Source organism: Desmodus rotundus, chromosome 8 (genome assembly GCF_022682495.2).
Source record: "Desmodus rotundus isolate HL8 chromosome 8, HLdesRot8A.1, whole genome shotgun sequence".
Taxonomy (NCBI): domain Eukaryota; kingdom Metazoa; phylum Chordata; class Mammalia; order Chiroptera; family Phyllostomidae; genus Desmodus; species Desmodus rotundus.
The window spans coordinates 20,390,295-20,411,732 of NC_071394.1; the positions used below are offsets into that span (position 1 = coordinate 20,390,295).

A 21,438-nucleotide genomic window follows, 5' to 3' on the forward strand; every position below is an offset into this window, starting at 1 on the left:
TGACAATTGCCCCCAAAGATTTTATGCATGTCACAATAACCTGTTATTTTTTTAAAAAAAAAAAGGAGAAAACAAATCCACTTCCTAAGAACACATACCCACGTGATCATTCTTTGTGAAAATGAAGGCAAGGAAATGGTGAACAGGACGAGGCAGACAGACGTAAGGCGGTGTCAGCGTTCCAGTTTTTGTGGTGGGTGGTGAAAGGATGTCAGATATGAGAAGTGAAGGGTGGCTGAGGGCTGACAAGGTCCAGTGATGGAACTGTGCTGGCAGACTGTTAAATGGAGTGAAGGTGAAGGTCAGCGCTGCTGAGAAAGCCACGGGAGTGAGCAGCTGTGGACCCCCTTGAGTGTAGATTGTGGACCGTGACACCTGGAGCTGCTGCCAAGGGTGGGGGGAAGCCTGTGTGTGGACAGCAGATCTGTCTGCTGTGCCCTGGCGGCTGTCACCCGGAGGTGACAGGGATGAGGAGCGGCGGTCTAGGCTGTTAGGCCTTAGCGTCCATGTAAAGAGCTGCACTCAGGGACAGAAGAGAGAGTTTTAGAAACGTCGTTTTAGAGCCCTTACCGCATGTCTCTGCAGCATTGTAAATTATGTCATCTTTTTCCCCACGAGTGGGCGTTTTGTTCCATTTGTGGTCTCAACTGCTTGCCGACGGCATCACGTCACTGAGAAACAAGGAAAATGAGGTGACTTCCCAAGAGACCCATCCTTTCCTTCTCCCTTATGATCTCCACTTAAAGTCACAGACGGATCCTAGCCCTGCCCTGACTTCTAGGTGTTGGTGGCATCTCAGGCTCCATTTCCCTCTCCCACCCCCATCACCTCCTTCCTGCTATTAATGCCGTCACAGTGACACCCCTGCTTCCAACCCACCACTGCACCCTGACTGCTGCTTTCCCCTGATTTAGGTCTTCTTGCCAGACAAAATGAGGGCAGGCACCTCATTATGGTAAACACTGGATAAACACTTCTCTTTAAATAGAAGCAGTAGGCTCTCCAGCTAGCTTTTTAAAGGGGCAGAAATTCAGTTTAGTACAGTATGTTTGACAAGAAATAAAACATGTGAGAGTCTGAAAAATCCTTCAGGGTGTTTTTGTTTTTGTTATTACCAGGGCCCTAAAATAATTGATGTGCATGAAGTTCATGGACACTGTGGATGGAACCCTTCCCAGACTTGCTCAGTGAAGGGCAGCAGGGGACAGGCTGCCTTCTAGCTAACCTGCCGAAGGGATTGTGCCTGATGCTGACTCAATGTGGGCAATGATGCAGGTCCCTTTGGGGCCATGCAGCACGTCAGCCATGGACACATCGACCACACCAAAGGCAGCAAGTTAGGGATGCTGGGATAACCCAGATGGAGAGCAGGCTGGTCATGAGGGGTTTCTTTCTACCAAATGGTGGTTGAGACCCCCAACTCTAAACCAAGGGCTCCTCCTCTTTCAAACAGGATTGGGAGGACTTTCAAATCATGGGTCAACTGCTAAGTCTCCTGTACGCTTTACAAACCAACGTTTTTGCACACGAGTGTGGCTGGAACTGCCCAGTTTTGAACAACCTGTGCCTCCTCTGTGTCCCCATTTCCCTTCCAATCCTCTGAAAATGCATTTGGCCCAGGTAAACGTCCCTGACAAGCGGTGAGGAGACAGGTCACTCTATAACGAAACTCTCTGCTCCTGCGTGCTTTGCCCGTAAATTCACTCTTTTTCGTGGTTGCCTCTGTGCCTTAGCTTCTGCTCACTCACCTTCCACTTCCCACAGAGGAAAGCCCTTGTACTTGACTGGACCTGGAGAGAGATGCCAGGTGCTCTGATCTTTGGAGCACGCCTCCTCACAATTATTAAAGATTATTAAAAGTTCAGATTCCCAAGTTTCCCCCAGACTTTCTGAACTGGAACTCCTGTGAGAGTTGCCAGGGAATCTGCACTGTTACTCAACTTCCCAGCTGATCCTATGCACAGTAAGGTTTAAGAATCATTGCATTATTAATATTAATTATAAGATTCATGTTCATGAGCATGTCAAGCATGTGGCAGGTGCTCAATAAATTCTTGTTGAATAAACAATAAATTAACCTTTAAAAACATACACATATGTGTATGTACATGTCTAATACATAAATTAGGAAACTAAGGCTTGGAGAGGTTAAAAACACTTGGCCAATAGCACAATAACCAGTGAGAGGTAGAGTCGGGCATTACAGCACCTTCTTTAGGTTGACTTTGTGGGTGTGTCAGTTTTCAGGTTGGCGCCTCCTTCTGGTGATGCTGGGTAGTGCATGACAGGGGCACTGGAGATCGTTAGAGGCATAGGATGGGCCTCTGGTTGAACTGATTGATCTCTAGCGTTCTCCTCTTGGCTATCTCTGGTAAACTGACAGGGCCACATATTTATTTATAACTAATGAAGAGAGCAGGCCCTGGGACGTTGGGTGATCGATTCACAAAACCAAACAGCACCCATTCTCCTGCTTTGTGCTCTACTAAGATTGGCCAATGCACTGTCCTAATTTCCCCTGGGGGTGACACAGAGAAGACTAAATGTATCCTGGGTCCCTGTGGGAAATTCATAAACTTTTGCCCTGATCAGAAATTTTCACTTCCTCCACCTTTCTTGCAATCCCTTTACAACCTCTTTATCACTTCATTCATCTGTTTTCTTTGTCGGCAGGTGGCTTACCTGTGTCTCTGCCAGGACAGGTGGCTGAGCTAGTTCAAGATAAAGGAGTGAACTAGGTGGAGCTGTCTTTCACCCCGTTGGCCCTCTTGGGCCTCCTCCCACACTCCCTCCCTCCCTTTCTCAGACCTTCAGAACTACTTGGCTTCAGGGACGGGCCCCTGCTGGGACGGAGCTGCTGTAAATCTGTGTGCATTTTCCCTGGGGCTCTCTGGAGGCAGGGTTCTAACCCAGGGGCAACTCTAGATTTTATTTGTTAAGACTTTATTTATTTAATTTTAGAGAGAGGGAAAGGGGGGGAAAGTTATGTTTATGGCCGCTCCATTTCTTGCACATCAATCAGAGTGAAGATAAGTCTTTTCAGAAATTATGATATAAATGGAAGTGATATTTACAATTTTCAGGAAGACTTCTTTTGAAATATAAGAAGAGCTCTCTATATTTTTTTAATCAGTTGATTAGCCTTTTGATCAAATATTCCCTTTATGAGATAAACAACCTAAGCAGGTTCAAAGAATAGTGTGCAAAATCTAAAACAAAAGTCCTGCTTTGTCTGTGAAGCATTTTTTTTTTTTTTTGGATTCCTTGCCTGGTCCCCCACCAAGCTTTGCAGCTAAGAGTCAGTTCTGAATCCACTCTATAGAGTAGCTTCTTTTACAGTGTCCTGTATAATTACATTTGTCAACTGCCCCAGCTGCTCCCTAATAGCTCTGCTTGGCTTTGGTGAAAATGGCTCATCTCTGCTCCCTAGAGCCCTTTAAATAAAAGATCTGTGTGTCTGCGTGTGGGGACCAGGCTTGAGAGGATGAAGGGATGAGGAACTGGCTTTGGGTTTTTTTTTTCTTTTTTAATTTGCTGCCTCTGTTTGAGGTGGGGATATAGGTGGCCAACCTGAATTAATTTGATAGCTTTGTGGTGACACCCTAAGGATAAGGGAGGGTTTGGGGTTGCATCAATCTCTGGTTAGAATGGCTTAATTCAGCGCCTAGATGTCAGGATCGGTCTGTTCTCAGAGGTCCTTGGTGAACTGATGTATGAGGACTCCACAGTATCCTGAAAGCAGGCAAAATTAATAATGTCCTGAGAGACCACATCTCAGTCAGTGTTTTTTTTAAAAAAATAAGCCATCGGTTTTTGCACATAGTCTTTTTGTTTCCATTTTTCCTTCTGTATTTCCTGGACTTTCCATCACAGGCAGAGAATGCTTAGTATCAGCGTTATGAATAAAGTAACACCTCTCAATAGAATCCAGCAAGACTACCAAATGAAAAACCACCAGAATTTCTGGAGGCCGGTGAGCATAGCTGATGGTAGGAAATGCCTGGCACCACACAGTATCTTAAAGGTCAAGTTCATCCTGCCTGCTCAGTCCTGGAACCCTGCTCCACCAACCACAGCAGCTGATCAAAGACTGTACTAATAAGGAGCAAAGACAGTATTGATGAGGATGAGTTGGATATGCATGTTTTAAGTTCCCTTCATCTTTTCAAGCATGACTCTTCGACATCCAAGTATTGTCAAGTCCCTGTGACATCAGAGATGCCCAGTTGGGTGTCTACATATAGACAAATGGGGCAACCGCTAAACATTAACATATTACAAGTGTTTAATACTTAATAATATTGAAATATGAGAAGTGTTTAAATTGAGCCTATCCTTTGTCTTCAAAATTCTACTTTTCAGGATTTGTTCTAAAGAAATAAGCAGGCAAGGATATAAATTTGTATGCCCAAGGGTACCCATTGAACACTCAGCCTGTGTTGAAGAACATCGGCCCTGGGGCAGAAGGCCTGGGTTCCAATATTGGCTCCACTGCTCAGTAGCTGTGTCCCCTTGTTGGTGTCACTCAGCTTCTGTGCCTTACCTGTAAAGGGGACTGATAGTTGTCCCTACCTCATAGGGGCCGTTCTGTCATGGTTTAATATGTAGAGCATGCTTGGGATCGTTTCTTGTACATAGTGTCTGTTACTAATAGTAGGAAAATTGGAAATAGCCTTCATATCCATTGATTTAATGAAACAAAATGCAGTATGCTCTAAAGATTTTCACATATTAAAAGAAAAACAATTAGGCTACATGATAATGTATTAAGTAGGAAGTCTGAATAGTTGTATATATTCAAAGGTTAACTATAGTTTTTTTTTTTGGTGATGAAATTAATAGACTACACTTTTCCTTCTGGACTGTTGCTATTTTCTACATTATCTATACAGGAACTATATAGTATAATAAAGGTTGTCTTTTTAACCCCTTCACAATTAAGAAACTGAGGCACAGAGAGGTGCAGTAACATGCCTAGTGTGCTCTATCTAATAAGCACTAGAGGTGGGATTTGAACCCGGCTGTCTGACTCAGGGCCTGTATCTTTAGGCTAGGTACTCTCTTTGTGTGATGTCAGTAGCCCCAAAGAGCATTGAACTGCAGCACCCACAGCACCAACCTCGTTGCATTCACTGTTTAAAGGAAGTGAATAAAGAGCGCCTCTCCTTCCTTGTGTCTTTGTTGTCAGCTGATAGATAAACGGGGGTTTTCAGGTCCCCAGCCTCCCTCTTAGTTAACTTGCTTAGTAACTGGGGAGATGATGTAGATCAGATGATGTAATAAAACTGACTTTTCTGTGTATCCCTTAATAGAGTGCATTGACTTTACACTGAATCAGCCAAACTGGAAAATGTTTATATTTTTTCAAATCATAAAACTGAAATAGTTGAGAAGTGGCATATATATTTTTTACTGTCATACTATTCAAATAGTCCCGAATGCACCTCCTGGGTATCCTGAATGAGTCTTCTAATCTCTTTCAGATGTGCAGAAGATAAATTCGAAAAGTACAGGAACACAGTGATCCTAGGCCCTGAAAATATGTAAGAATCAATATACTTAGTTCCGGTAGCAATAAAGTGTAGAACAAAGTTGTCCCTTCAGTTACAGACCATAATTACCACAGATCAAAGACATCGTGTGGGAACAGTGGATTCTCAGCAACTATTCCTCTTTAAGAATTTCCATTTTTATACAGACAGTTAAATTATGATTGACGGCTATTGTGTATCTTTTAAGGAATGAAAATTGGGCATTTAAGAGTAATAATTCTATATTAGGAAATATCTTTTTAAACACTTTTATTGATTGATTTGAAAGAGAGAAACATCGATTTGCTGTTCCACTTGCTTAGGCATTCATTGGTCGATTCTTCATGTGCCCTGACTGGAGCCTGAATCCACAACCTTGGCTTATTGGGGCAACGCTCTGACCAACTGAGCTGCCCAGCCAGGGTGGAAATAATATCTTAAACCTGGTAGCTGCAGCCTCAGTATCTATTTTTGAAAAGCATCCAAGTTTATGATTTAATAACCAAGTTTATGATTTGATAATTTACTAGCAGACAAGCCTGGTTAAATGAGGCTGTCAGGCCTAGATACCATTACCAATCATGGATCCTTGAGATCGTAAATACAGTTTAGCCAGAGCATTTCTCAGAGGCAACTAATTAAATCCAGGGAGCTTCTTTGTATCATTAGAGTTCATTATATCATTAGACAAAGTCTCTGGAATCTAGAAGGAATAGCCCATTCTGTCCTGATAAATTGCCACCCTAATCCTCCCAGAATTCTGTTGGGAGGTGAAATTCATTCCTGTCATATGTGCTTAGGGGTCATTCTTCATTTCTTTCCCAGAAGAGGCTGAACTTCTGAGAGGTCCTGGAAGCCAGGGAGGGATTTCTGTCTCTGCCTTGCTGTTGTTTACCTTCCCCTTTAGCAAAACTAATGCAATCCATCAGTGACAGGACCTGTTCCCCAGTGGGCCAGTCTGGCCATCTTGCACTTGTGTTCACCTTGCCAGTTAGCAAGATGGTGGTACGTAGCTTATTCTAGAGCCCTCCCATGGCCCTCTTTTCCCACTGGCTTCCTAAGAACGCAGCACGGCTCCTAGAAATACCACAGGGATTTTGTCCTGGGCAGGGTTTGTCACTCACAAGCCTTGGGTAAATCGGCTATGGTCTCAATTGTAGAACAGCGAGATTAATGCCTGCCTTACAAAGCTGCCGAAAATATGAAGAATAGAAAGCATTTCATACAGGTCCTGGGCCCTACTAGCCACTCAACAAATAGTTTTTATGATAATCATTGCTCACTGCTTGTTGGAAACTCAAGGGATTTAAATCACTCCTATTTTCCTCAACTCAGAAATGTGAGCTGGCTGTAGGTCCTAGAGCGGAGAGTCAGGAATTGTGCTGGAGGAGCTGAGAGGCGAGGCCAACTACATTGCACACCTAGATCTGTTTTCTGAAAGCATGTGGAATTTCATCTTTTTATGTTTAATCCTCTTTCTTCTTCCCACTTGTTCTCTCCTGCCTCTCTCTCCCCCTTGCCTTCATTTCCCTAGGCAGTCCATGGATTAGTTCCATTATAATTTCACAACTACATGCTGTTTTTTGTTGGAACTGAATTCATATTAATTCTTCTACCACACAACATGTTTCTAATTACATACCAAACGCTAGTCTGTGCTCAAGACTGTAATGTGATCTTTGTAAACTAATGAATGCTCTCTCCACCGCCCCCCTCAAAACCCTACGATTTCAAACTTGACTATAATTCAGAGGTTCCATCATTGTGAACTTTTTTCATACCATTTGGAATTGTTCATTGCTGCTTTTCCTTGAGGCTCTGTTCTTTATAGGAAACCCACAGCTGCAGTCAATCAGAGAAAGTCAATAAGCAGATAGTGTCAGCCCAGGCAGTTACCTGGAGCCCAGGCTTTCTTCCCGACTGCTTCTCATTGGGTGATTGTCTCCAGGCCCAGATGCCAAATGCAAGCCTGGCTATTTGACTACAGAAGCCCAAAGAGAAACTCTCTTGAAAAAAACTACTCTGAGATTGACAAGCATGCTTTTCATTTTGCTCCAAGTTTGGTACTGAGTGTGTTGTTGTTGAGGGAGTGTGTGACTCACAGGGAGGGCTGTGTATTTCCCCTGCCACGTGGGTCATTGTTGGTATACCGTCTGCTGGAAGACCAGCCTTCCTGTGCCTCTAAGCTGTGTTTAGGAAATGATGTCCTTGCGTTTGCTCCTTCTCTTGCCTGCTTCGGGGAAACCAGAGAGAGACTGGGAACTCTGGAATCTTGCCATTTGCTGAGTTAGAGTGCAAAGGCAGGGAGCCAGGGACCTCAGGGTGGGGCAGGGAACCGGCCAGCTTGTTCTCAGTTTCCTTCCCCTCACCTTCTGTCTCCCCTGTTGTTTTCCAGGTAGTGAAGCCGATTTCAGCTCCTCCAGCAGCACTGGCAGCATTTCCGCTCCCGAGGTCCACATGTCTGCTGCAGGAAGCAAGAGGTCCTCTTCCTCACGCAAGTAGGCGCTGTCTCTTGCTCTCTAATTATTTAGGTGCTTTACCCCTGCACTCGATGCTTCTATAGAGCCACCCACGTTACTGCCCATTCGTATTTTATTATTATCCAGTGAGTGATTTTTGTTTGTTTTTTGGTGATTTGACATCAGTGTTCTTCTCTATCAGGCCTCCTGTGGTCACGTGGCATGGCCTATGTTATTTCTCACGCAGCCCCGGCTCTGTGTCCACTCTACTTTCTCTTCCACACTCACCTGTGTATTCCCCTGGGTATTAAGCTGGTCTCCCACTTCCCACCCCACCTCCCCTGTCTCTGTTGTCTTTTAGCTGTGAAGACTCTTGACTTCACCCTTTCTTTCCGCTACCTGAGCTTCCTTTTTTTCTCTTTTTTAATCTTTGTGAAAGAATCATAAGTGGCCCTCTGGGCATGCCAGCATTCACTTGGGGAAGGGGTGAAGGAAGTACCAAGTTCAGAGGCATGGGTGGCCACCACTGAAAGAGACAACAGAGCAAAAGAGCTAAGTGTGTGGGCTGTGGAGCCAGGCTGCCTTGGTTGGAATGCCAGCTTCACCTACAGGCTGTGTAGCCCTGAGCAAGTTGCTTAACTTCTCTGTGCCTCAGTTATCTCATCTGTAAAATAGAAGATCAAAACTCTGAACAACAGCAATAAATACATACCTATCAACAACTGAATCTAAAAAACAAACTAAACAAACAAGAAGAGCAGAGACAGAATCATGAATACAGAGAGCATTTCGATGGTTGCCAGGTTGCAGGGGGGTGTGAAGGAATGGGTGAAGAGGTGAGTGGATTAAGAAGTACAAATGGTAGTTACAGAATAGCTATGGGGATGTAAATTACAGTAGAGGAAATGGAGTAGCCAAAGAACTTACACTCATGACCCATGGACATGAACAATGGTGGGGGGATTGCCTGAGGGACTGGGGGGTGCTGGGTGGAGGGGGACAAAGGGGAAAAAATTGAGACAACTGTAATACACAATCAATAAAATATAATTTTTAAAATAAATAAAAATTATTCTAGTAATTATCAAAAAATAGGGCTATAGTCATACCCACCTTGTAGGGTTTACTATTAGGATTAATTGGTTAATACAGGTAAAGTGTGAGGTCAGTGCTTGGAGCATAGAAAGCATCAACCAGGGTCACCGTGGATGCTGTTTGGTTTGGGGGAGAGAAGACAGGGGAAATAGGAGCCTCTGTTCACATTCCACGGGACAGGATTCTCTGCTACCATCAGAGGCTTATTCGACAAGTAGTTGTTGAGTGTCTACTGTGAGACAGGTTCTGGAGAGATGGCAGTAAACAAAACTCCATGGAAACTATTCTCATTCTAGCAGGGAAAGACAATAAGCACATAAATGATACAACAATTTTTAAAACGTGCAGGGAACAGCTCTAAGAGAGTAATGGGGTGTGTGGTGTATTTTAGACGGGCTGGTTCCAGGAGACCTCTGCCAGGGATCAGCTCAGAGCAGAGACCTGAGCAAAGCGACAGATGAGCCACAAGACACTTGGGGATGATTTGTCTTTAGACTGTGGGGAGTCACTTGATTCTCCTGGGCCACAGCATCCAAATTTGTATAAAAGAGGTTGGACTATGTGATGTTTTTAAGGTCCCTTCCTGGATAAAAACTGTTTTATTTCTAAAATCTGGCATTTCCAGTAGTCAGCAAGCATTTCTCATTCCCCTGGGGTAAGCAGAAGCTTTGGCTGATGTTTACAAAGGGACCTGAGACCCACAGTGTAGAGTTTATTAAAAACAAAGCTGAAGCCAGGCAAACCTGCAACAAAAGAGTGAAGTCCACAGTGAAAAAGCACAATTATTCTATTCCCTAGAATACCATCTATTTTGGAAATAAAGTGCATCTGGGATCAGAGAACATGAATATAAACATTCTTTGTATAAATCAGATGTGGCTCACTCTGAGAATATACCACTTACCTAATCCATTCAAGAAAGTAACACGTACCCCTGGTACAAGGTATCAAAGAAAAGAGAGGGGAAAAAAATGCCATGAAGAAAAAGACAATTTTATTAAGCATTTTAAAGGAATTTGTATTTGTAATTAAATTCGAAGGTAATGTCAATAGTACGGAGTGACTTAGAGAAAATATTCAAATCTGGAATTCATGATTTCTCTAAGTGATTGAAAATTGATGTGTTAAATATAAAATAAATAAATATAATTATGTGCAAATCAAATGTATGCTTAATAGATGGGAAATTGAAATAGGCAATGTTCTATCCATTATCCTCACTTTTTTTTTTCTTTTGATCTGACCTGGGCACAGAGGACCACACGTAGATTTCCATGATGAGACAGCTCGGGCATTTCATGTAACCTTCGTGTTCCCTAGGACCGAGCATCGAGGACAGCTCCTCTAGATGGGCTGGTGTTCATGCTAAAGTCTGAAAGAGCCGGTGTCCTTTCTAATTGGCTCCTTCCTCCTGTAATACGGGGATTTTCTCTGTGGAGAATTAGCTCCTGAGAGGAAGGGTGACAGGGACATTTGGTAAAGGGAGGTAGGAAAAATGAAGAACAGGTGGAGTTGGTGAGAACATTTTTAATAGGTGATTTTAAGAACAAAACATTACAGATTTACAAATGATCTCTCCTTCTAGAAGGCCAACTCTGCTCATATTTCTGAGGAAGTCTCTTTCTTAAACTAGAACCCTGTCTAGTCAGAGGCAGACGGAAGTGAGAAGAAAAAAAAGGCTTGAGATTTAGAGGCAAGAGCGCTGGACTTGAGTTCCGTGTCCGTTGTTTATTGGGGGCACACCACCCGGAGCCCAAGGCTCAGTTTCCTCTTCTGGAAAATAGGGCAATAAGGGCATTTTGCTCATGCTGCCGCTGCTGACGCTAGTGATTATGGTGATGATGACCGTAGTAGTGTGCTGGGGCCACCCTAACAAAGTACCACAGACTAGGTGGCTTAAACAATAGCAGTTTACTTTCCCACAATTTTGGGGCCTATTAGTCTGAGACCAAGGTGTGAGCAGAATTGGCTTCTCTGAGGTCTCTCTCTGTAGCTTGTAGATGGCTGTCTTGTCTCGTTTCTTCACCAATACTTTCCTCTGTGTTCAAATCTGCTCTTCTTTCAAGAACACTAGTCAAGTTGGATTAGAGCCCACCCTAACAGCCTCATTTTAACTCCGTTACCTTTTTGAAAGCACTGTTTTCAAATATGGTCACATTCTTAGGTACGGGATGGTTAGGGCTTCAATCTACGAATTTGGGGAGCACACGATTCAGCCCATAACAATGATCACGGTAATGATGATGGTGATGATGGTGTTGTAAGAATGTTACCTGGAGTAAAGGGCAGCGGCTGGGGAATAGAAATTCCCCTGGGCCCCTTCGGAAGTTTGCTCTTCCCTCCTTCCTTTCTCTCACTTTCCATTGATTGTCTCCATGTTTGCGGGAATGGGGCGGGGGCAGCAGAACTCTGCCTCCTCTCTGCAGACTTCATCCTTGTCCACCAAACCAGGGGATTTGGGGTGGGCTGGGGAGGGCAGCGTTGGGTTTGCCTGTGCACAGCTGTGACTAATGTGGAATCCCTGCTTCTCCTTAGAAAATACTTTATTATCAACCATGATGACTCTGTGCCCATATGTGTTAGCTTTGGAACTAAACTAAATGCAAGGAACAGAACAGATATTTTTAAGCATGTAGTTTCTTTTGTAAAAGTTATTACAGACAGTCTAATAATTCATTTCCTAAAATATATTTGAAGATTTGATTGTACTCTAGTAATGTTTCACAGCTTAATAGTTTTTGCTTTGTCCTGTAGAGCAAATGAGTTCTTACAAAGTCTCATTGAGTTCATTTGTATCTTAGAGCACATGCCACACTAAAGAAGTCAGTGGCGAGTTCTTCAGGTGATAACCACATACAGAGCCAGGACCTAACATACCTGTTTACAAGCCCCAAACAGTACATTCCATTTGTGTAAAGTAGGAGACATTTCTGTAGAATTAAAAGATGCCTGCATTTCATTCCCAGTTCATCTGTGTGTCCTTGGGCCAGTTTTTCTCTTTTTTACCCCCCGAGCTTCAGTTACTCAGCTGAATGAGTACTTCAGCATAACAGGAAAAGGAGGCAATAATTTTACCAGCTAGATAGCATGATGGTCAGAATTATGAGAAACAATGTTCATGAAGCATCGGGAATAGGGCTGGGGTCACAGAAGGTCCTTGGTGAAGGTTAACTCGGAATAGAATCCCCCAGGTGAAAATTAGGGACAGTCCTTTGCTTTCTCTCTTGTACTGGCTAATCCTCCAAATTTCCCACAGCCACATTAAGAAATAGGTCAGTTGGTGCCAGACTTAGCAGCGCAGTGTGGAGAAGCAAATCCAAGCCAGAGTACATGTTCTTTTCAGCTCCTCCAACGCCTCCCACCCCTGGGCTGCTCAAGTCGGTTTGTCACAAAGCCATCAGACCATCTGTTCTGTATAAAGTGTCCCCTATTCTTGAAATGGAGGCAGAGTCCATTTGGATGATTTCAAAAGGAAAGAACTTTTTAACTTTCAAATGTGGTGATGTTTGATTTATGTGTGATTTACTGAGTTGATGGCTGGTTGAAATTGTATTTGATTTTAAATAAGTAATTGCGGTTATGGAGCCAAGTATGCCCACATGCGCTCTCACATTCCCACTGACACACGTTTCTCATTGAGATGCGTGTCAGCTGGATGCAGCTGTAATTAGAATGGCAAGGGGCGGGGGCGGGGGGGGGGGGGGATTGTCAGAAAGCAGGGCTGCTCCGTGAAAGGTATCTTGTTCCCTGTTGTTTTCTTGTAATGTCATCAAGACATCTTCCTGACACAGAAGGGTTATCCTGTCTAAGTAATTTCAACATTCTCCAAATGCTTCCCCTGGAACTAGATGAACAGGGAGGTCCAAACAAGTTTATTCTATAATATAATACTCTACAGTGGAATTGCCCTTAACAGCTTCTCGAATGCACTCACAGGTATTCAACTCTGTGAGGAAGACAGGATAAGTTATTATAGGTCTCCATATATTAAGTGGCTTACTTGCCTAAGTTCCTAGGAAGTGGCAGTGCCAGGACGTAAACCCAGTTTACTCAGTGATCAGTCATTCAGGAGCACCTGGCAGGTACCAGGCAGCGGGGGGATATAAAAGACGAGTCTGTTCCTGCCCTGGGCATGCCCTGGTCCAGCGGGAAAGATAAGCAAGTCTGTAGTTGTGATGCAGTGTGGTAAGTTTCAGGATGGAGGTTTGCACAGAGTATTAGGGATCACCAAGGAGTGGCACCTACACCAGCCTGGGGAAGGAGGAATCCAGAGAAGGATGCTTGGAGTAGGTTCCCATCAGCTTCAAAGTGGGAGGTATCCCAAGGCTTAGAGTAGGGAGCAGAAGGAGTATCCTAGACAGAGGAAATGACAAGTTTAAAAATACAAAGAAAGCGCTGGCTGGTGTGGCTCAGTGGATTGAGTGTCCACCTGTGAACCAAAAGGTCACTGGTTTGACTCCCAGTCAGAGCACATGCCTGGGTTGCAGGCCAGGTTCCCAGATGGGGGTGTATGAGAGACAACCACACACTGATGTTTCTCTCCCTCTCTTTCTCCATCCCTTCCCTTCTCTCTGAACATAAATAAAATAAATCTAATGTATATATAAAGATGATAGGGAGTGTGAGTCATCAGGAAACCATGTTGTTTGGAAGGCTGCAATGGAGGGAGGAGTGGAGGTGGCAGAGGGTGGGTGGGACAGGGCAGGGGGACCTTGTTAGCATGGTAAGGAGTTTGCCCTTTATTCTGGAGGCAGTGGGGAGTCAGTGGATGGCCTTGGGGAGGGCAGTGATCTTTAAATTCCATTTTAGAAAGGCCCCTCCAGCCACAGGGTCAGCCTCTTGCTAGAGGGGGCAAGACAAGAGACCAGGGAATGAAGAGGGGGCTGTTACAACATTTCAGCAGTTAAATGATAAAGGTTGTACTAAGTTATTGGGGAGGGAAAAAGTAGGTGGTTAAAATTATGGACTCAATGCATTTGTGTGGGCTATGTTTATCTGTCCTATTTTCTCCTCCTGTATGGGCAACCCCCTTTTCCCCCATCTTCCAAATGAACCGCCCCAATTTCCTTACCCCAACCTGCAGCAAATGCAACTATTTTAAAGCTGAAGCAGGTGCACTGGAACAAAACCCACATCTTCAAAACAGCCTCCAAAATGAACTTAGACCAAGTCAATATTTACATGGTTTGTGTTCCTAGTGGGCAGCTGGGTTTAATCCAAAACAAGCTTTGTGGTCAGAAACCATTGAAAAAGGCAGCAGAGGAGAGATTACCTGTGCCAACGGCACAAGGAGAGGAAGTATCGGGCAGGTGGGAAGGAAGGGATAAGGGCCGTTTGCACTAGTGATGAAATCACCTGTTTCCGCACTATAAGTTGGATTCCCTTAGTGGTAACTAGCTCTAAGGAGTAAAGCATTCACATTGAGCACCAGTAGCCCCAAGGGGTTTAACATCGTCTCATGCTTTTCCCCAGTCGAGGTCCCCATGGGCGGAGTAATGGAACTTCATCACACAAGTCCGGCAACAGCCCACCGTCCCCACGGGAAAAGGACCTGCTGTCCATGCTGTGCAGGAATCAGCTGAGTCCCATGAACACCCACCCCAGCTATGCACCTTCTTCCCCAAGTAGTAGCAACTCGGGCTCCTACAAAGGAAGCGACTGCAGCCCAATCATGAGGTGAGTCTGTACTGATGGTCTTTCAGTTCATGGTTCCTAGTTTGTCCTATGTGGTAAGTTTTCTTTAAAAAAAGTGTTGTGCAACTCTTGATTCGCTGCCTTCTTCTGCAATAAGACACTTCTCTTTCTACACTCAGCTAGTTGTTTAAGGACTGCTACAGAAAGAACACGAGCCACAATCCTTTATAAGTTCCAGTAGTCGAAATAGTGACTGACAGGGAGGAAAAATGGAATCATTCATGTGTCCATTCAAACACCAGCCTTGTGTTGAGTACCGCGTTGTGCCAGGTGCTGTGTGAAGTGCTGGGTCAGAGCAGTGAATGACAGAGGTGGTCTCTGTGCCTACTGCCCAGAGGAGAAGAAGGACCTTTCTCATCTAATGACAAAAACACAGTAAGATGCCCTGGCCAGGATGCTCTGTTGGTTAGAGCGTTGTCCCAATATGCCAAGGTCGTGGGTTTTGTCCCCAGTCAAGGAACATACAAGAATCAACAACGAATGTGTGCATAAATAAGTGGAAAAACAAATCACTCTCTCTGCCTCTCTCTCTAACATCAATCAATCAATCAAATTTTAAAAACTCCCATTCTCATTATTCTGCGGGTATATGTGCATGTAAAAGGTGGCCAGGGGGTCCGTCTGCAGTCTGGAGGGGTCAGAGGAGGCCTCACTGAGGAAGTAGAGTAGAAATGAGATTTGAAGATCAAGTAAGGAGTGGGTTAGTCCTTAGGGGTGGAGGTGGGGGTGGGGAGGCAGAAAGAAGGAACTACACATCCAAATGGGCCCTGGCAGGAGGACTGGGGGACTGGGAACTGGGCTCAGACCATCTTGGAAGGAGTGCAGGCGCAGGGGGAGCAGGGCGAGTGTGGTGGCTTGGGTTGGGTCCAGAGTCAGCGAAGAAGCTGCCAGCCGTCTTCCTTCAGTCCTCTTCCTCTGGGTGTCCTGTTCCGTCAGTCGGCCCTCACAGGAGGGAAGCCTAGCTCCTGGTCAGGCCTGAGAGGGGCCTGATTCCAGCTGTGGTGGGGCGGCAGGAGGGGGGTTTGTTAGAACATGGGGCACCTCTCTTACAAAGCACACTCTGGTGAGAGTGGTATAGCCTCATTCCCGTCAGAAGAAGGAAACTTTCCACTGAATCAGCACACTCACTCCAGGGACTGATTCCAGAACAATTTGAATTCAACTAATAACAGTCAGGATCTTAGGGGCGCATTGTGTGGAAAGTTAGGTCACCTCGCTCCCTTCCCTCCCTGCCCCACTCATTGTCCTTTCATACAGCAGCCTGTCACTCTGCCCCGACAGGCAGGCCATGGACTATTCTGTAGGAGATCTTTAGGAAGCCACAGAGAATCCTCCCTGTCCCCTGTCACCCTCCACAAGCAGCACCCTGATTCTCCATGTCATGAACATCCTAAGACTGGCAGGTGTATTACTGTCCCCTTTCACAGTGAGGTCACATGTGACAGGTTTAAGACCCCAACACATGGCTGCTGTTTCTTCTCAAGCTATTCTCTGCACCTTAACTTTTCACACAAAAGGAAATGGGCAAAAAGTAACATGTGACTTGGGCTCTTTCAGGCGGTCCGGGAGGTACATGTCCTGTGGTGAGAATCATGGTGTCAAGCCCCCAAATCCAGAGCAGTATTTGACTCCTCTGCAGCAGAAGGAGGTGACGGTGAGGCACCTGAAGACCAAGCTGAAGGAGTCTGAGCGCCGGCTCCATGAGAGGTGAGCCCACAGGCCTCGCACCGGGTGGTTTAGGACAGTTTTTTCCTATGAGATGAAACATGAAACCACCCTCTCGAAAAATAGGAAAGAAGAAATGTGATTTTATTTCCTTTTTGTCATATTTCATATATCAGTCTCTCAAAAGAGTTGGTTGTTTCAGGAGTTGAGGGGACCGCCCCCACCCCAGGTTAGAGGGGACCGCCTGCATTTTCTGGGTGTGTGCGGCTTGGACGTGAGGAGCTGGGTGTGTGCCTGACTATTTTTAAATGGCAGGAACACTGAGACGAAAAGCCACACTTCCCGCAGAATGGGTCACACACAGTGAGCCCCTGTGAAGCTCTGTTTTTCTGTGAGAGAGGGGCTGGCTGTGTGCACTGTGATTCCTGCAAGCTATTTCTGTGCCGAAGGAAGAGGTTCGTTATTCTTGGCCAAGTGTTAAGGTAAAAACAAAACAAAACAAAACAGCCCCAAGCTTAAGAGATCTTATCTCGGAGAGCAAAGACCTTTGACATCTGGGAGCAGCCCAGATTCTCTGCTGGATGGTTTTCCCTGGCACGCGTTAGGATGGAGGAGCAGAGCTCTGGCCAGGTGGCCGTGAACCCAGGCTAAGGCTGCTGTGAGTCAGACCATACTTGGTGGAAATCTTCGGTTCACGGTGTGAGGGAACCATGGCAGGGTCCGAGCAGCCGTAGGAGGGAGGTGTGCAGGCAGCCAAACTGCAGAAACTTCAAACCTACACTTAAAGCGGTGATACCAACACCATCTCCTCCTACATGTAAGGATCCTGACTGCCTGGCCTTTGTAACCACTGAGAATATGGGCACATACGAAGAAATGATATGTAAGGAAGAAATTTTCAACTAAGATCTTGAAATAGGTCCTGTGAAGGATGTAAGAAAATAGAATATATTCTCTTCAGGGTAGGATGGGTCCAATATCCTCTTACCTGAGGGGAGATTGAATAATTAATACTCCACAAGGTCCTTGCAATATGTAGCATTATATGATTTATTTTTTAAAAGGTATCACTGGAATATGGTCAGAACAATTCTGCTTTCTTGGATAGGTGATTAAAAGTGAAATGGACTTTGCTTCCAAAGTCTAGGTATATGAAAGGACAAGCTATGGCAATAAAGCTAAGAGACTCTAGTGTGTTCTAGTAATAAAATTTCAAATATTAAGTATTAAATAGAGTATAATGCTTGTAAAGTACTAAATGCAATGTGTGACATGTAGTAAGCACTAAAAAAAAAACCACAACAGTAGTGTTTTTTATTCTGATTCTACTGTGATTACTTGAGCCATTTTACAACTGGGGTAGGGGGAGGCATTCATGGCTAATACCTGCGAAAGAAAGAAATGTCAAAACTGATTTAGCCTCTGGGTTTCAACGGGAAGAGTGTGGGCTCTTGGCCGGGTGTCAGAAGTGCTTGCCACCTGGCTCCGAGTTGACCTGTTTCTCAGCCTTGCTCCTCTTCTCACTCCAGGGAAACGGAAATTGTGGAGCTGAAGTCCCAGCTGGCCCGGATGAGGGAAGACTGGATTGAAGAAGAGTGCCACAGGGTGGAGGCCCAGTTGGCCCTTAAGGAAGCCAGGAAAGAGATCAAACAGCTCAAGCAGGTCATCGAAACCATGAGGAGCAGCCTGGCCGACAAAGATAAAGGCATTCAGAAATACTTCGTGGATATAAACATTCAAAACAAGAAGCTGGAGTCCCTCCTTCAGAGCATGGAGATGGCGCACAGCGGTTCCCTGCGGGATGAGCTCTGTCTGGACCTCCCGTGTGATTCCCCAGAGAAGAGCTTCTCCCGAGGCACCACTTTTGGCAAGATGGCAGGGGGGCTGTCGCTGGAAGGGCAGGTCACAGAGGAAGGGGCCGACAGCGAGCTGCTGGCAGGTGAGAGCGTGGCTGATGGCACAGATTTGTTGGATGAGCTGGTGACAGCCACTGCCACCGAGGCTGGCCACCTGGAGCTTCTCCATTCCCCCGCGGGGGCGAAAGTCCTGGAGGGCCTCCCCCTGGCAAGGGGGCCGGAGGAGGGCATCCTTGCAGTGGAGCAGGCCGTGCAGACCGACGTGGTTCCCTACAGCCCTGCAGTCTCGGAGCTCGTTCAGTACGTGCTCCAGCTCCAGGACCCCGACCCTTCGAGCTCAGCGTCCCTCGAGGAGTCCACAGCCGACTCCACAGGGAGCTTCCTCGAGTCCCTCTCTGCATTAGTGGTTGATTTAACCCCAAGGAATCCAAACTCAGCCATCCTTTTGTCTCCCGTGGAGACCCCATACACCATGGTGGATCCTCAAGCTCGTGCAAACCGCCTCATGCAAGAGCTGGATTTTGCAGGCTCCGCAGAGGAAAGGTTGGACAGCATCATCCCGCTGGCCCGGGGGGCCGTCGGGCGGCAGTACTGGAGCCACAGTTTCCTGGTGGATCTCCTGGCCGTGGCTGCCCCCGTGGTCCCCACCGTGCTGTGGGCATTCAGTACTCAGAGAGGGGGGACAGATCCCATCTATAACATCGGAGCCTTGCTCCGGGGCTGCTGTGTGGTGGCCCTGCATTCGCTGCGCCGCACCGCCTTTCATATCAAAACCTAGATAGAAGTGGTTGTTCCCGTGTGCCAATCTGTCCCGTGTGGTGTGGTGCCAGGTGGAGAAACAGCAGGTCGACCTAGGGCGGTCTCTGTTCTGTCACGTTGCTCCTCGGTATTTGATTTGCACTATATTTAGTTGAAGCCTGTTCACTGTCGAGGACCCGAGGTATCTTCAAAGGCATGGAGACCTGATTCAAGTCAATGTCCCACCCGTGAGGTGTAGAAAGCATGCTTGTGACCCTGCCGTGTCGTCTGAGGTACCCGTTCTTTCCCTAGTGGTTCAGGAAGAGAAAATGCAGTTTGCACTTTCAAGACAGCTTCTGTAAGGCTGGCATGTTAGCTCCTTGCTTCGCTCTGTGCCGTTCTCAAGCGTGTGATGTCCCGGCATTCCAATGGTCTTGTGCACAGCAGGGGACTGTAACCAAAAATAAACACGTACTTGTGTCCTTGGGTTGAAGAAGTCTTAACTAGTCCTGTAGTGTCTTACTTGGGGTTGATCAGATTTGAGTGTTTGCAGTTTTCTACTAAATGTAGCTCCAAAGTCTTAAAGTGGCTTGTTTGTTCTTAAACCTGTTAATTGATGAAGCTGTATGTAAGTTTACAATGTATTAACTTATTTTTTGCTTATTATATATAGTGTTTTCTTGGGAACTGTTTGTAACCACACACTTCAGCATGATGAAAATAAAGATTAGTGTTTCCAGTTAAATGAATGTTTTATCCTGCTATAAAATAATTACCTCTGCGGTTTTACTTCGATATACAACAAAGATTAAAAGGGCAGCAGAAGCTTCCATAGTTATCAATAGGGGTATGTAAAAATGAGGTTACCTTAAGAAATGAGAAAGAGGGAAAATAATTATTTAACAGAAGTTAGGATGTCCTACTCTCTTTTAAAAATCATTGTTTGTGAGTAAAAGTGGTTTTGGTTCTTTTTGTGCTTTTAAATTACCCATACACTTGTTTTCCACATATTTATTCCATAAGGATATGTTGAGTATTTTCAGGAAAGTTGAGCTGATTTTTTCCCAAGCATGTTAAGGGTACAGAGAGGGAGAATGTACTAGTACCATAAGTAGTCCTCCCCTTGGAATAATAGGGTGAGGGTGGCTGGGAAGGGATGAGATACTATTTTATCTGTATTCATTTATTCCTCACACCAGTCTTGTGAGGTGGGTACTATTCTATTTTACAGAGAAGGAACTGAGCCTCAAAGAGGTGAGTTGCTCAGGAAGTCATAGTTCATCTCTAGAAGCCAGGATTTCAAGTGTCTGCAAAGCAAATGCCTTTTCCACTTTACCACACGAAGGGAAGAGACCTGGAGAAGATCCTAAGTTCTCACGCAGAACTCATCTTCCATACAACACTTATCACCTTTAAACAGAACACTATGTTTTTACCTACTATGTCCTGGTTATTGCCCATTCCACACTAACGTATTAGCTTTCTGAGTGTAGGAACCTGTGTTCTATTTTGGTCACAAAAGTGTGTAGCACTTACACTCTTGGGAGGGGTTCTAACAATAGCTATTGAATGAAATAATCCATCCAACAAGTTCTTTTTGGGGTGCCTGCATACTAGGCACTTTACTGGGTTTGTCTTCAGTAGTGAAGGAGACAGTTTCTCCCCTCAAGGGATTTACATTCTGCCTGTGAAAGCCACAGCACATGCCACCAAATGAACGAGATCATTTTATTGGGTTGGCCAAAAAAAATTGGTTTGTTTTTTCTGTAAGCTGGCTCTAGTAGTCCTTAGTTGTCTTTAACTTCATTCAAAACAGTTTTGTTAGGTTGTATTGTGACAGCTGTCATATCAGCGTGCATTAAAAAAATGTATCAAAATTGATGAGTTTTTGTATAGCCATTTTAATATTGAAGATGGAAGAATATTTGCAACATTTTTAGCATATTAAGCTTTATTATTTCAAGAAAGGTAAAAACAACTGAAAAGCAAAAAAAAAAAAAACAGATTTGTGCAGTGTATGGAAAAGGTGCAGTGACTGATTAAACTCGTAAAGTGTGGTTTGTGAAGTTTCATGCTGGAGATTCCTCACTGGACATTCCTCCGAGGTCAGGTAGACCAGCTGAAATCAATAGGGATCAAATTTAAATATTAATTGAGAACAATCAATGAACCTTAAAGCATATGGGAGATAGTCAACATACTCAAAATATCCAAATAGATAAAGTTGTTGGTGAAAATGAAACATGTGTCTTTTATTTTATGGAAAAAACCATATGGACTTTTTGGCCAGCCCAATAGCGTGGTAAGTGCTTCCGAGGACATAAATGAGGTGTTTTAACCAGGAGTGACAGGGGTAAAGGAAAGGAACACCTCTAAAGAAATAACATCAGCACCAGTAAA

At 44.9% G+C, this 21,438-nt stretch overlaps 1 protein-coding gene across 10 annotated transcripts in view; it reads left to right on the forward strand.

Annotated features, from left to right (window-relative positions):
* SYBU (syntabulin) overlaps positions 1–19,811 on the forward strand; it is a 69,013-nt gene extending 49,202 nt beyond the window's left edge. For all 10 annotated transcript variants that reach the window (XM_071222215.1, XM_045181496.3, XM_024572137.4 and 7 more), the window contains 4 exons: positions 7,927–8,029; positions 14,558–14,761; positions 16,337–16,486; positions 17,974–19,811. In XM_071222215.1, coding sequence (XP_071078316.1) covers positions 7,927–8,029; positions 14,558–14,761; positions 16,337–16,486; positions 17,974–19,078 — 1,562 coding nt within the window. In that variant the 3' untranslated portion in view covers positions 19,079–19,811. The remainder of the gene's footprint in view (positions 1–7,926; positions 8,030–14,557; positions 14,762–16,336; positions 16,487–17,973) is intronic.
* The last annotated feature ends 1,627 nt before the right edge of the window (positions 19,812–21,438 follow it).